The 14,256-nt window shown below is 37.2% G+C and overlaps 1 protein-coding gene across 2 annotated transcripts; it reads left to right on the forward strand.

Annotated features, from left to right (window-relative positions):
- The first annotated feature begins 1,466 nt into the window (after window positions 1-1,466).
- On the forward strand, window positions 1,467-12,853 carry LOC127427745 (GATA-binding factor 2-like). Of its 2 annotated transcripts, XM_051675536.1 has the most exons (7): window positions 1,467-1,629; window positions 4,028-4,235; window positions 5,370-5,406; window positions 10,513-10,998; window positions 11,740-11,885; window positions 11,965-12,090; window positions 12,319-12,853. In XM_051675536.1, exons 2-7 carry the CDS (start codon window positions 4,131-4,133, stop codon window positions 12,601-12,603), a joined length of 1,185 nt encoding a protein of 394 aa, XP_051531496.1. In that variant the 5' UTR covers window positions 1,467-1,629; window positions 4,028-4,130; the 3' UTR covers window positions 12,604-12,853. The 2 variants fall into 2 exon arrangements, with proteins under 2 accessions (XP_051531496.1, XP_051531495.1); XM_051675535.1 differs by lacking the exon at window positions 5,370-5,406.
- The last annotated feature ends 1,403 nt before the right edge of the window (window positions 12,854-14,256 follow it).

A 14,256-nucleotide genomic window follows, 5' to 3' on the forward strand; every position in this document is an offset into this window, starting at 1 on the left:
AAACAGGGGGTCTTATGTAAATCAGTAACCTGGCCCTTGTTGAAAGATACTGTATGTTTCTCTGGATCTCATCCCAGTTTCCCTGAAAATTGTAAATGAACAATGGAGGAGGGAAGTTGAAAGTGTTTTGACTGTCAAATGACAGTGACAGTCTGAGTTCTGTGCTCAGGCAGGCCGTGCTGGGTCCATATCTCTGACCATGATTGCAGCATTTGAGTTGATTTGCATTACTGTTCTGTGCTGCTTTGCTGAGCTGCACCAGGGAAAAGTTCTTTTGCATTTTCAATTGCTTTAGTTCACAGTCACCGTTTCCATTTGGATTGGTCTTTGTGACTTCTTTGTGCACTGATGATTCTGAATTTTTTGTGTATGTGCCTACTAACATACGTTATGCATTTATTTCAACAATGCACCTCTATTATTACTGAGCTTGAATCATAGGCTTGACTTCTGGATTGTAATAAGTTTGTTGTTGTACACTTTCTCAGACCATGACAAATTGTAATGAGCTGTCTCTTTATCTGTCTAGATTCATACACAAAGCCATTTTATACGAAAGAGGATAGACTTCACCTCTGTGGAACAGGATAAGGATAAATTATTTATTTATTGATTTATTGTGGACATATGGACAATATATGGACACTTTTGGACACTTGGATTTAATTGCATTAGATAACAAAATATCAAACCAAGGCAATTGACATCTACAGAAATTATGATGCTAGATTTTTATTTTTTATTTTTTTTAGAACTAACTTCACTTTTTAAGCAGTTTTTGCAGTGACAATTCAAGGTCATTTTTAGTGGATGTATGAAGTTAGTTCCCCTTAAGTTCACACAGGTATCCTAGCAGGGTAACCATGTTCCACCAATGTTGAACAATCACTAAGTGTCACACTGCTTTCTTAATTTTGAACCATATATATATATGTATATATATATATATATACACACACACACACACACACATACACAGTATATGTATTATATTATCATTTAAACTCCAACAGACTGATTTTGAAACAATATGCTTGAAAAGAGTGCTTGTGTCATTTTTCTTTAAAATAAATGCCGCTTGCTTTGTTATTTTGTTATCTAATGCCATAACACTAATACATTTTTAAGTGTGACTTAAATACAGTTTGGGGTCACTGTAGTTTTTGTTGTACAGTTAGTTTAGACTAGTTTGTGGATAGAACCCAAAAGCTCAAGCTGATTACAGGTTTAATATGAGATCTATAATAAAACATCTAAATAGGAAACAGTTCTTTGTTCAAAAGAATATTTTAATCAACTGTAATGATCGAGAATATTGATACAAACCGCCATTATTAAATTGGTCTATACTCTTGCTGTGTCAGCCAGAGATGTACCATACACTATTCAAAACTCTAAGCATGGCTGTATGGTAGGAGTGTCCAAAGAATTACCCCCAACCCCACCCATTTGTGCCCTAAAATTTCAAATGAAGTTAGTGGTTCCCAAAGAGTGAAAGAGATAAGCAAGTGAGCAGAGCAGCAGTACACACTCATTTTCCAGCAGTCATCCATTAATATATGCAGTGGTGAGGAGAGTGTGATGAAACAAATCACCGGCTCAACAAGAACCTTAATACATCACTTGCAGGTACGTTTTTCTAGACAGTGCTAGTAAAGTTATCTTGTAATACATGGCTTTATGCTCATACAATTATTTTCTTGATTTAAATATGGGAGAGTGTTTTCTTAATTACTTTTTTAAATTTGTTTAAATAACCTTTTCTGCAGTTACTACTAAAACATTTTACAAATATTTAATACATTTTGTTGATGTGTCTGGACTAGTCTAGACCTTTTACTGAGTCTAGACCTCAGTAAAAAGAGATTCTAAGTTGATATGGACAAAAAAATAAAAACAATGGAAATATTAATCAATATTAAAAAATTAAAAAAAGAGATAAAATGTAAAAAATAAATTAATATTCTGTGCTGGCTGTAAAATACTTTATAAAAATATTTGATGTGTTTATAAAATATTTTAAATAACCTAATTTATCAATATAGGCTACACTTCACACATACTAGGGAATAACTTGCCAAATATTATTTGGCATGGAAACCAGCTCATTAAAAGCTATTAGTAAGCAAACTGCTGCATATTGTTTTTTAAAACTTGTGTGGGGTGGGGGGTGGGGGGGGGGGGGGGTGTTGTGGAAGAATGAAAAATATAGCCAGGGATTAACTATGAAATAAAGTATAATAATTGATAGTCAAACATCAAGTGAAAATATTATAATTATGATTTTTATTTTTTCCCATTTTCTTTACATTTTATTCTAATTAATTTATTGAAATTTTACATTAATAACATTCAAAGATATTCTGAATGGGTTACTATCAGTGTTCACAACTGATCTAAAATTAATCATAATTTTTTTTTAATAATATTGTAATAGTCATAATATAGTATAATTAATATAATGTGATATATTATTTCTAAGGCAAGAGCATATAACTCTTAACATATAGTTTACTGTCGGGTACCATTACAAGTTAAACTAATCTTATAAAACCAAATTAAGCGCAGGTCATTCACACTGATTCCAAATTCATTCCACATTTTTTCATGGATTGCTCAAAATTGGACTAATATTGACATGAACTGAATTTGAAAACTGTATTTTGTGTGACATTTGTATTAAGTGTAACCATGAAGTATGTCTTTAATAATAAGTCACACGGGTGGGGTGTATATGAAGGGAATGTGTAATGCTATTCATAATCACTTGACTAGATGATGATGAAAACCATTTTTGTGTGTGTTCAACATGTGAGAACAAGATGGGCAGATGAAAAAGAAATATGCAAAATATCAGTTCCATGATTATCGGCATACTAAAAGAAAGTTGTAATGTCCTCGAGGGAGGCCTCATGCTTTCTCAAGCTAAACAGCAACAACTAAAAAAAAAAAAGCTTTACAAAACATGTAGGACCTAATGACCTGCATTATAAATGCAGAAAAGTCTTTGGCACTTGTTTAGATCAATTGTTAATTTCTGGTTTGGCTGTGTAATACTGTACTGTACATTGGCATTAGTTTATTTGATTATTAGTCTTATTATTAATTTAATTATGTGCAGTGCTATCTGTGTTTATGCTCCTTGTCAAAAAAATATAAAGATAGGCAAAAAATGTCAACACTCAATACTGAATTTGTTGTAAAGGCTTAAAAATGTGATTTATAAGTCTATTAATAAGTTAAGATAGTTGACGTCTTGCAGTCTGTTTTTCAGTTCAAAGACAATATTATGGCTTTTCTGTTAATCTTTTAGTAGTCAATTCCCTTAAGAGAGTTAACTTTGTTGTAAGCTTATGTGAACTGTTGATAAAGTCTATGTCAAATGCAGACATGCTGTTGTATTTTTAGTGCTGTCTTTTTGCCACAGTCAAATGAGGACCTTTTAAAGGGAAGTCTGACAAGCCATACTGTCTAGTTACCTTAATTAAGAATCATAGTGACCCACAGAAAAAAAAAACAGGTATTTCATGTCTATCAGATCACTAAGATCTGGCCTTAGTGGCCTATCTACTTCATGTGCATACTATCTATCATTATTGTACAGCAACAATGCATGCACACTTTATAGTGAAATGTGCATGCTCTCAGTATTTCTTCCCTCATTAAAAGTTTTACCACTTAACTACACTCACATGAGATGAAGAATCTAGTCATATAAGTAGCATAATAAAAGCTTTATTTATTTACATGCGTTGCCTCATGGGGGCCGCCATGTTGATCTCAGTTACCCCCATATTATTGGACACTTTCTGTTCCAGAATACATCAATCATATATAACAAAAAATAGGGTATTTCTTCAATGGTATCAGTAACCAAAAGATGCAGCTTTTTGTGTGATGAACATAAACAAAACAGTTTGACTGTTTACAAAAGAAGTATTGAAAATGAAGTTTATATTATTATTGCTCAGTTGAAATTGTCAATAAATCTTCCAATACTCTGAACATTTTTCTTTCCGCTTGAAAGATGGAGAATTCATCTGAGCAGTCTCGTTGGGTGTCCCCCAGCATGATCAGTCCCGACCCTTTAGCAAGCTACACCACAGAGACCGGGTTGCTGCCACCCGGTGATGAAGATGAGCCCCTCTACGCCAGTTCTGAAACTGACTTATTGCCATCGTATTATTCCACAAGTGGCCAAAGCAGAGCCTCCTCATCCTACAGACACAGCCCAGGTGAAATCCTCACTGCTGTAGTTTGAGAATGTTAAAGACCCCATTTAATCAGAATAAAAGTTTTGTGGCTTTTAGTCCATATCTGTTAGCTTTGAAGCCATTTGGTAGTGTGCTCCTTAAATTGAAAAAATTATAGCGTTTGTTCACCTTAAAAATTAAATGGCTGTCATAATTTACTCACTCTCATGTTGTTTCAAACCCATATTACTTTTTTATTTTTTATTCTGTGTAACGCAAAATGAAATGTTAGGCAGAATGTCAGGATCAGTCACCATTCACTTTCATTGTATGGAAAAAAGATGCAATTAAAGTGAATGGTGACTGAAGCTGACATTCTGCCTAACATCTCTGTGTTCCACAGAAGAAATAAAAAGTAATTTGGGTTTGGAACAACATAAGGGTGAGTAAATGACCAAAATGTACACCAGTACGCTACTAACAAACTACCAAATCAGCTCATTCAAAAAATCTGACAGCACACAAAAAAAGCATGTTTATATGAAACATGACATTATTGGATTATTCTCTGCTTTTGACATCAAAATGTAAACAGGCATGTGCGCAACACCTGTGCACATTGGACAAGCTGGTAAAGACACTGATAAAGGTTTTAAAATTTAACTGTTTATGATATCACTCAGATGACGGAGGCATTTACATTACCACACACGTTGTAGGCTTAGTTAGCATAACTGATTATGCATGTAATCTCAGAAAGTTCTTTTTTACATGAAGTTTTTTTTTATTTTTTTTATATCCCTTTAAAGAAATAGTTCACCTAAAAAAGAAAAATTTCCCATAATTTACTCACCCTCCACATTCAGTTTCAGAGGTGAAATTAAAATGAAACAGGCACCACATGTGACTTTCAGATGTAAAAGTGAAAATGAAATTGGAGATTTAGAGTAAAAAAAAAAAAAAAAAAAAAAGGACTTAATTTCTTATCTGTTTCCCATAAACACCTATTATATAGCTTCTGAAGATATGGATGTAAACACTGGAGTCATATGGATCACTTTTATGTTTCCTTTATGTGATTTTTGGAGCTACAAAGGTCAGATCACCATTCACTTGCATTGTATGGATATACAGAGCTGAGATATTCTTCTAAAAATCTTTGTTTGTGTTCTGTAGAAGAATGAAAGTCATACACATCTGGGATGGCATGAGGGTGAGTAAATGATAAGAGAATTTACATTTTTGGGTGAACTATCCATTTAACTTTTAGCAGATTTACAAATATAAAATTTCACCTATGGTAAAATGGAACAAAGATATTGATGACTCATTTTGCATAACTCAGATAATTTTGTCCAATCAAATACTCTCTAGAATGAGAATATTCCAACCAATGAGTCAAGTGATGCCATGTGAGGATCGGACATTTGAACGGGCGAGCTCTGCGCACTAGTTTTAACACTTTTAATGGCATAAACCAGTGAGATTCTATACAGTCTGTTCAATAACTGTTCTAGGAGGACAGTATGTCAAAAAATTCAAAATCCTCGGGTTCTGGAGACATTAAAAGACACTTACATACTCAAGCTGACACCCCCGAGCAGGCCGTGAGCCTGGGAGTCGATTTAGTCGGAGAGGTGCGGGAAATGTGGCGAGAGATGCTGAACATGTCGGCAATGCTGACGAAGGTCGTTGCTGACTTGGAGGATCTTGCTGTGATACATCGATCGATCACTGCCATGGATGCAAAGTTCTCTGATGTGGTTACAAGAGTGGGGGATATCGAGAAACGGATCGATTATCTGGAGTCATTGGAGAGGGAATTATCTGCTACTCCACTAGTGACCAAGGTGGATTTGGAGCATGTCTGGGAGAAGCTGGAGGACATGGAGAACCGTAGCCGGCGGAATAACATCCATATTGTCGGAATTCCAGAGGCCGAAGAGGGTCAGGATATGGTAAAATTCCTGGATGGGCTCCTTCCGAATCTGCTCGACATAACAGGCCAAGATGGAAATCGAGCGAGCTCACAGGGTTCCTTCTCGGAGATCCGCAGAAGGAGACAGGCCCCGATCAATTCTGGCCAAATTTCTGATATCATCCTATAAAGATCTTGTGTTACATGAGGCGGGGAGTAAAGGAAGGCTTTCTTGGAAAAACCCACAGCATTTTCTTGTTCTCAGACATTGTGAATTCGACAAGAGAGAAACGTGATTGATTCAAGGAATGCAAGACACATCAATGGAGGTCGCTTTTGCACTGATATTCCTGGCCAAATTGAGAATAGATGCTAAGGATGGCCGTAAAACATTCACATGCCCACAGAAAGCAATGTCCTTCATAAAGTCAATGGAGTGAGTAAGTCATCTTGTGGTACTCACGTTGCAGCCAAGTGAACCGGCTCACTGAACATTCACTTTGAGGAAACTGACCACTTTTTTTTTGTGCTGGTTCTGCCTAGCAGCTGGAGTTTATTTTGTAGAGTAACACACCTTAAGGACAGCTTTATGGATGAATCTACACGCTTTTTGTATCCTATTGGGTGGAGTTTGTTTTGTGGAGTATTTCTTGCAAGACATTGGAGTGATTAAGTCATTTGTGCACTCATGTTGCAGCCGATTGGACCGGCTCACTGAACATCCGCTTGACTGTTTGGGGAATCTGCATGTTCTTCTTGTGCTGGTTCTGCCTAGCGGCTGGAGTTTAATTTGTGGAGTATTTCTTGCAAAGTCAATGGAGTGATTAAGTCATTTGCTTGCATTCATGTTGCAGCCGAGTGGACTGGCTCACTGAACATTTGCTTGACTGTTTGAGGATTCTGCATGCTTTTTTGTGCTGGTTCCGCCTAGCGGCTGGAGTTTATTTTGTAGAGTAACACACCTTCAAGACAGTTTTATGGATGAATCTACACGCTCTTTGTGTTTATTTCCGCCTATTGGCTGGAGTTTGTTTTATAGATTATCTTTTGCCGTGTAATTCTGTCTCACAAAATTTGTATCGAAACACCAGACTTGAGTAATCTGACGGCAAAGTTGTCGTATAGGTTCTCGTAGGCATGTATGGACTGTTTGAGTTTGGAGGGATAGACGCCAGTTGGCACTGTTGTGCACAGGGTTAATGCGCACATTTTTCTTTTTTATGTTTGTTTTGTTCTGGAGGATGTTCGGGTTTTGATGGTTGCACTAATGTTGGAATGTGGTCTTTATAATCTTGTTTTTGACACACAATCTATTTTTTCTTATATGTCAAAATGTGAAATGTTAATATGAGTGGATTGTCTCTCTCTCCACGTGGAATGTGAATGGGTTGGGGCACCTCATAAAAAGAAGAAAGGTTATTTCTCTTCTTAAGAGTAAGAAATATGATACAGTGTTTCATCAAGAAACGCATCTTTCTCCACAGAAAGCTGAAAAATGTATGAGGTGGGCATGCTTTCTTTAGTGCTGGCTCGAGTAAGAGCAGGGGAATCATTATGCTGATAAGTAAACATCTACAATTCAATTGTCTCAAACAGATTAAAGATAAATTAGGAAGAGTATTATTTTAGCTGAAATTCAGGGGCAAAGTCTTATTTTGGCTAATATTTATGCACCTAACGTTGATGATCAGGGCTTTTTTATAGATCTTGAAGGGATGTTGCAAGCCACTGGCACCACTCATGATATAATATTGGGAGGAGACTTTAATCTTTTGATGGACTCAGTCCTTGATCATAGTAAAGCAAAAATGTGCAAGCCCCCTAGAGCAACACTGACACTTCACAGGATGTGTAAAAATCTTGGTCTTACAGATATTTGGAAACTTTTGAACCCATCTGGGAGGGACTATACATTTTTTCATCAGTCCATAAGATTTACTCTAGAATAGATTTTTTATATATATATATATATAATTCCATCTGTTGTTGATTGCTGTTGTTGATCACGCCCTGGTGTGTTTAGAGGTTAAGAACTTGTGGAATTGGAAGGGAATATTAAAAGTGCCGAGGCAGAGCTAAACACCGAATGTTGTCTAATGGCCTCAGAGAACTGACCCGATTGAAATACAGATATAATACTATTTTGTCACAGAAGGTGGAGTTTTGAGTCATAATTTGAGTCGGGGACAAAGAAAGGAAGCTTCTGGCTAGATATATAAAACAGAGTGAGTCCTTTTCTACCTTTCTCTCAGTGAAATCTGCTAGTGATGAAATATTTACCTTGGCCACTGATATTAATAATGCTTTTAAAGAATTCTATCTTGATCTTTATAGTTCCACATCTTTGTGTACTGAAGAGAATATTAGAAATTTTGTGGAACCATTAGAACTTCCTAAACTGTCGGCTGAGCATAAAAATTCACTTGATTCTGAGATAACCTTGGAGGAGCTTGGTGAGGTAATTAAGGCCTTGCCTATAGGCAAGTCTCCAGGGCCAGATGGCTTTGCCGCTGAATTTTTTAAATCTTATGCTACAGAACTGGCTCCACTTTTGCTAGAAGTTTATACAGAATCATTAAAGAATGGAAAACTTCCACCAACCATGACACAGGCCCGGATCAGTCTGATTCTTAAAAAGGACAAAGATCAAAGTGAGCAATTTCTCTGATCCAGCTAGACGTTAAAATATTGTCAAAAATTTTGGCTAACCGATTGAGTACATTTATGACATCTCTTATACATATAGATCAGGTGGGGTTTATTTGGGGCTGTAACTCTTCTGATAACATTAGGCATTTCATTAATGTCATGGGGGCAGTGGCGTATAGTATTTGGGTATTTTATTCCCAGCAAATTTGTGTGATTTAGTTAGTTAATTTTCCCCCTATAATAAAAAGGTTTTCGAGCGATGTGGGCAGGTGGGCTTCATTACATTTATCTATGACTGGGAAGGTTAATGTTATTAAAATTAATTGTATTCCAAAATTCAACTACCTGCTACAATCTCTCCCTATAGATGTCCCCCTCTCTTATTTCAAGCAATTTGATAGCATAGCGAAGTCCTTCATTTGGAATGGTAAACATCCCAGATTACACTTAGTAAATCCCAGATTACACTTAGTAAATTACACAGGCCGATTGACTAAAGTGGGCTAGGCCTACCCAAGATTTAGTTTTATTATTATGCATTCGGTCTCAGACATTTGGTTCAATGGTCGCTTCCACCTGTTTTATATTGAACAGGAAATTCTTGCCCCTATCTCGCCATTGCAAAGCCTTTCTATCAAACAAACCGGAGAAGTTAAGTTACACCCCATTATCTCTCATTTGCATGCGGTATGGACAAAAGTGTCCAGAATGTTTAATTCAGACATTTATTTAAATATTGCTTTGAGCATATGGCTGAACCCAAAATTATGTATTGACAAGTCCCCTTTCTGCTGGACAGAGAGAATTGTGAGGGAGATTAATATGCTCGGTGACCTATATGAGAGTGGAGTGTTGAGATCCTTTGAAAATATGGTTCAAAATTTTGGGATTCCCAGGTCTCTATTCTTCAGGTATTTACAGCTGCACTACCTGCTCTGTACTATTTTTGGGAGTAGTATACTTCTAGGGGATAGAGCGGCAGATACTCTGGGAGTGGTGATTACTGCTTTTGGAAAAAGTCATGAGGCATCAATGTATTACTCCCTGCTAATTCAAAGTCTCGGGGACGGAGCTTCAACTTCACTCAAGAGATTATGGAGAAAGATTTAAACTTGGTATTGGAGGAGGGTGTGTGGGCTAGGATTCTAAAAAACGTCAAGTCTTTTTTAAGATTTTACATCGATTCTATTGGACCCCTTCTAGATTGTATAGGCTTGGTCTTAAAGACACACCCACTTGGATTTGTTTTATAGGAAGTGGGGCAGCTCTTTGGCCTTTCTGGAAGGCTCTCGGGGAGGGGCAGTGGAGAGAGTTGTGTAGTTTTAAATATGTGCGATTATTATTTTTTTATGTATATTTTTTTTTTTTTTTTGTTTTGTGCGTATACTATAGCTTTGACCACAGGAATTTTTGTTGAGATTCAGGGTGGGGTTGGGGATTGGGAGGGTGAAAGGGAATAATGGCGGTTAAAGTTGATTCTGTGTATATATGTTTTGCTTTTCTGTTCATTTATGTAACAATTATTAATTGTAGAATGTTCCAGCCATCTGCAAATGACTAGTAAATAACAAATCATAGTTAATGGCTGTGTTGTATCTAAAACCAATTGGCTATTTAAAAAACAATAAACAAAAAAAAAAACAAAAAAAAAAAACAGGATGAGCCCTTCAATATGTTATTAGGCATTAGGCTAACATCAAAGTCAATATTGTGGCACATTATTGTCAAAATGTCTTTTTTCTTTTGCAATAGTTCGACAGGTCTACACCTCTCCATCAATTCTGGGAAACATCCAGTGGTTGGACAACTCTCCGGGCCACTCTCTGAACTCTTCCTACAATGTCACATCCGCTGTCTGGACAAGCAGTCCTTTCGCAAAGACACCACTTCACTCTCACACCTCCCCGTCCATCTACCCTACCACCTCCTCTTTCACCTCCCCTAAACAGGGCTTCCCTTCCCCCAGTTGTGATGGTAAGGAAAGTCCCAGGCTCCAGGAAGCTCTGAAAGCGGAGCGATTGAGTCCCATGGGTGGAGGTGGGAGCAGCTTCCTCAATCTGACCTCAGCCGCTGGGGGAGTGTATGGTCCTTCTCCGCACATGCCGAGTCCCTATGGATCATACATGGCTACGTCACAAGATTACAGTTCAGCTGCACTCTATTCTAGTGCTGGACCTTGGATGAGCCCTTCATCCTACTCACCCAAACTTCGTAACAAGATGAGACTTTCACCACCAGGTCAGAAATATGCACCTTTTGTGATGTGTCAAGCCAGGAGATTTCTAAGTGTACCTTATGAGAATGTGGAGAATGCATAGGGCCTTATTCATGAAACCAAAAATTCAAGTCACTGCCCCTAGTGGCCGAAGCTGGAAGTGTTGTTGAACGAATGGCACAGAGTTACGCCAGAAGCGAGTTGTATTTTTAGTTGTAAATGGTGAAATACATTCAACAGGAATGCAAATTTTATTAACCAAATACCTTAACCCAAACCACAACCCTAATCCTAACCGTCAGTGAAGTATATTTGTAATGTTATAGGTCAAATGCAACCTCAGAATTGCGCTTATTATTGATTATTTGAATGCAATTACTTGCTGGTTTCCATGAAACCAGAACCCATGTCTCTGAAGCTGCTCACACAAAACACTACCAGAAGCACCACAGGAAAATGTAAACACATTTGAATAGATGCAAAGGTGTCTGATGGAACATAACGCTCGTCATTAACTTGGCAGAATAGGGTTGATGGGTACCAGAACATTCGGTAGCAACATATCGATTTCCCGAGTGATCATTTAGCATGAAACATGAACAAAGCCATTCTTACATAATTGCCGCATTGTCTTGCACGTAAAAAATGACTTTGAGCGATTTACAAATAAATCTGTTCTCCTTGCATTTCATGAATAAGGCTAATTGTCTTATCAGTTTTCAAAGGATCAGCACATTATTTACTTTCATCTTTCGTTTTGACAGAGGCACGTGAATGTGTAAACTGTGGTGCCACTGCCACCCCCCTGTGGCGTCGAGATGGTACAGGCCACTACCTCTGCAATGCTTGCGGACTGTACCATAAGATGAACGGCCAGAACAGACCCCTCATCAGACCGAAAAAGAGGCTGGTATGTAAAATTACAATTAAAAACTGGCAATAGTGTGTGTTAGACTTTAGAGACATTAAACTTTAAACTCTTGTGACAGATTGTCAGCAAACGTGCCGGAACGCAGTGTGCCAACTGCAACACAAGCACTACAACACTATGGAGACGCAATGCCAGTGGCGAGCCTGTGTGCAATGCTTGTGGCCTCTACTTTAAACTACACAATGTGAGTCATGTGTTTATTCTTCTATCAATGTGCAGTATTCTTCTGTTAAAGGGATAGTTCTCTCAGAAATGACAAGTCTGTCATCATTTACTTGAAGAAATTGATGGGTTTAGAACAATATGAGGATGGGTAAATCAAAACAGAATTTTCCTTTTTGGGTGAACTATCCCTTTAATGCTGAAATGAGTAAACTGAAGCCATGACCATCTCTGTTGTGTCTTTTTGCAGGTCAACAGGCCTTTAACTATGAAGAAAGATGGCATACAAACGCGGAATCGCAAGGTGTCTAACAGGAACAAGAAGGGCAAAAAGAGTGCAGCTTCAGAGCTTTACACTGACATGTCTCATATTGCCTCTCATGATGAGCACGTAGGACCCTACTGTCTGAATCCAGGACCCCTCCTGTCCTACAGCCACACATCTCACCTACTAACCCCCTCCACCCTTCACTCCTCCCCCACCCTGTCCTACACCCACCACCCAAACTCTGGCATGGTGCCTACACTAGTGTGAGGGAGACTTCTATTGGACCATAACAAGGCATGTACATTACATTGTACATATATTAAACACAGCTTGCATAAAGTCAGCATAGTCTTTTTTAACCCATAGTGCAGCTTGAATAGTGAAACTGTAAAATATGTGGTAGCTAAAATTGTTTGCTTTCAGCTCTATCATATAATGACAATTGTATATTTATTAAGGCTTATTGGATGTGCTATACTATGATTTCTTTTGAGACAATAAATAAATGTGTGTTGTACTTAATTCTTTTTAAATGCAATGCACAAACAATATTTAGTTATGGATGAATGCATTCCATGCACAAAGGCCTTTTACTTTCAACTGTTACCACTTTCAGTGTGGTATAATGGTATTTAAATGGTCAGAACCGTTTTAGACCTTGTGGTTTAGCGCTCACTATTTTAACTTCAGGTCACTCTGCAATAATAGTGTCATTGTCCATTCATCCTCTCTGCAGAGACTTTGACAATTGATCTGCTTTTGGAGCACGAACATGCAAATGAAACACTTTCCATAAAGCTGGCGGAGGGCGACAAAACACTTAACTAAGGTTCCACTTGTGCCAGGTCCTAAATTTAACTCACACAGAAAAACGTCATATCTGTGTACATAACACAACCGTGCCCCGTGTTTGGATGCTGGCAAAATAGATGCACCTGCCCTGAAATCCTCACAAAGAGAACCTGACTTGCTGAAAAACAGTAAGTGTTACTTTAAGGAATATACAAGTTCAGCTCAATCGACAGCATTTGTGGCATAATGTTGATAACCACAAAAAATAATTTCGACTTGTCCCTCCTTTTCTTAAAAAAATTAAAAAAAGAAAAATAATTTGAGGTCACAGAAAGGCACTTATAATGAAAGTGAATGGGGCCCATTTTTGGAGGGTTTTAAGGCAGAAATGTGAAGCTAATAATTTTATAAAAGCACTTGCATTAATTCTTTTACAACTTATATATTATTTGAGCTGTAAAGTTGTTTAAATCGTAATTTTTAAGGTCTTTTTAGGGTTTACGCAGTTACGTCGTCATGGCAACGAAATTGTAAAATTGTATAATTTTATAGAAAAGGCTAGTAAGCGATTTATCACCCTAAATTCATTTTAACACACATATTGTCTACGTCTTGTGGCTATACTTTTGAAACAGAGAGTATTTTAATGTTTACAGCCTGGCCCAATTCACTTCCATTGCAAGTGCTTCACTGTAACAGATTTTTGCTTCTTTTTTTTTTAAGAAAAGGAGGGACAAAAATCAACATTATGAATGCTGAGCTCTGGTGCCATGCAACTATTTGCTAATATAATTATTTTTTTTCCACTTCAAAGCTAATGAGATGGATTAATATTCATGTCATCTAAATAATCACTAGTTTAAAAACAAACAAATTTCAGAATCAATATTTTTATGTGAGGAACAGTATTTTTGATACCACATCAGTATCAGAAGTATCAATACTTTAGTATCAATCCGCCAATCCCTATCACACACATATAGACAGTCGTCTGTACATGTGTACCGATTTGAGCCGGTACTGCAGAAAGACTGGTATTATTTTTTTTTTTTTCAGATTAACATTTATATTGGTTGCTCCTCAAGCATGAGACATTACAAAACATTCATGTACAGAGTCAACCATTAT

The sequence above is a fragment of the Myxocyprinus asiaticus genome, chromosome 37 (genome assembly GCF_019703515.2).
Source record: "Myxocyprinus asiaticus isolate MX2 ecotype Aquarium Trade chromosome 37, UBuf_Myxa_2, whole genome shotgun sequence".
Taxonomy (NCBI): Eukaryota; Metazoa; Chordata; class Actinopteri; order Cypriniformes; family Catostomidae; genus Myxocyprinus; species Myxocyprinus asiaticus.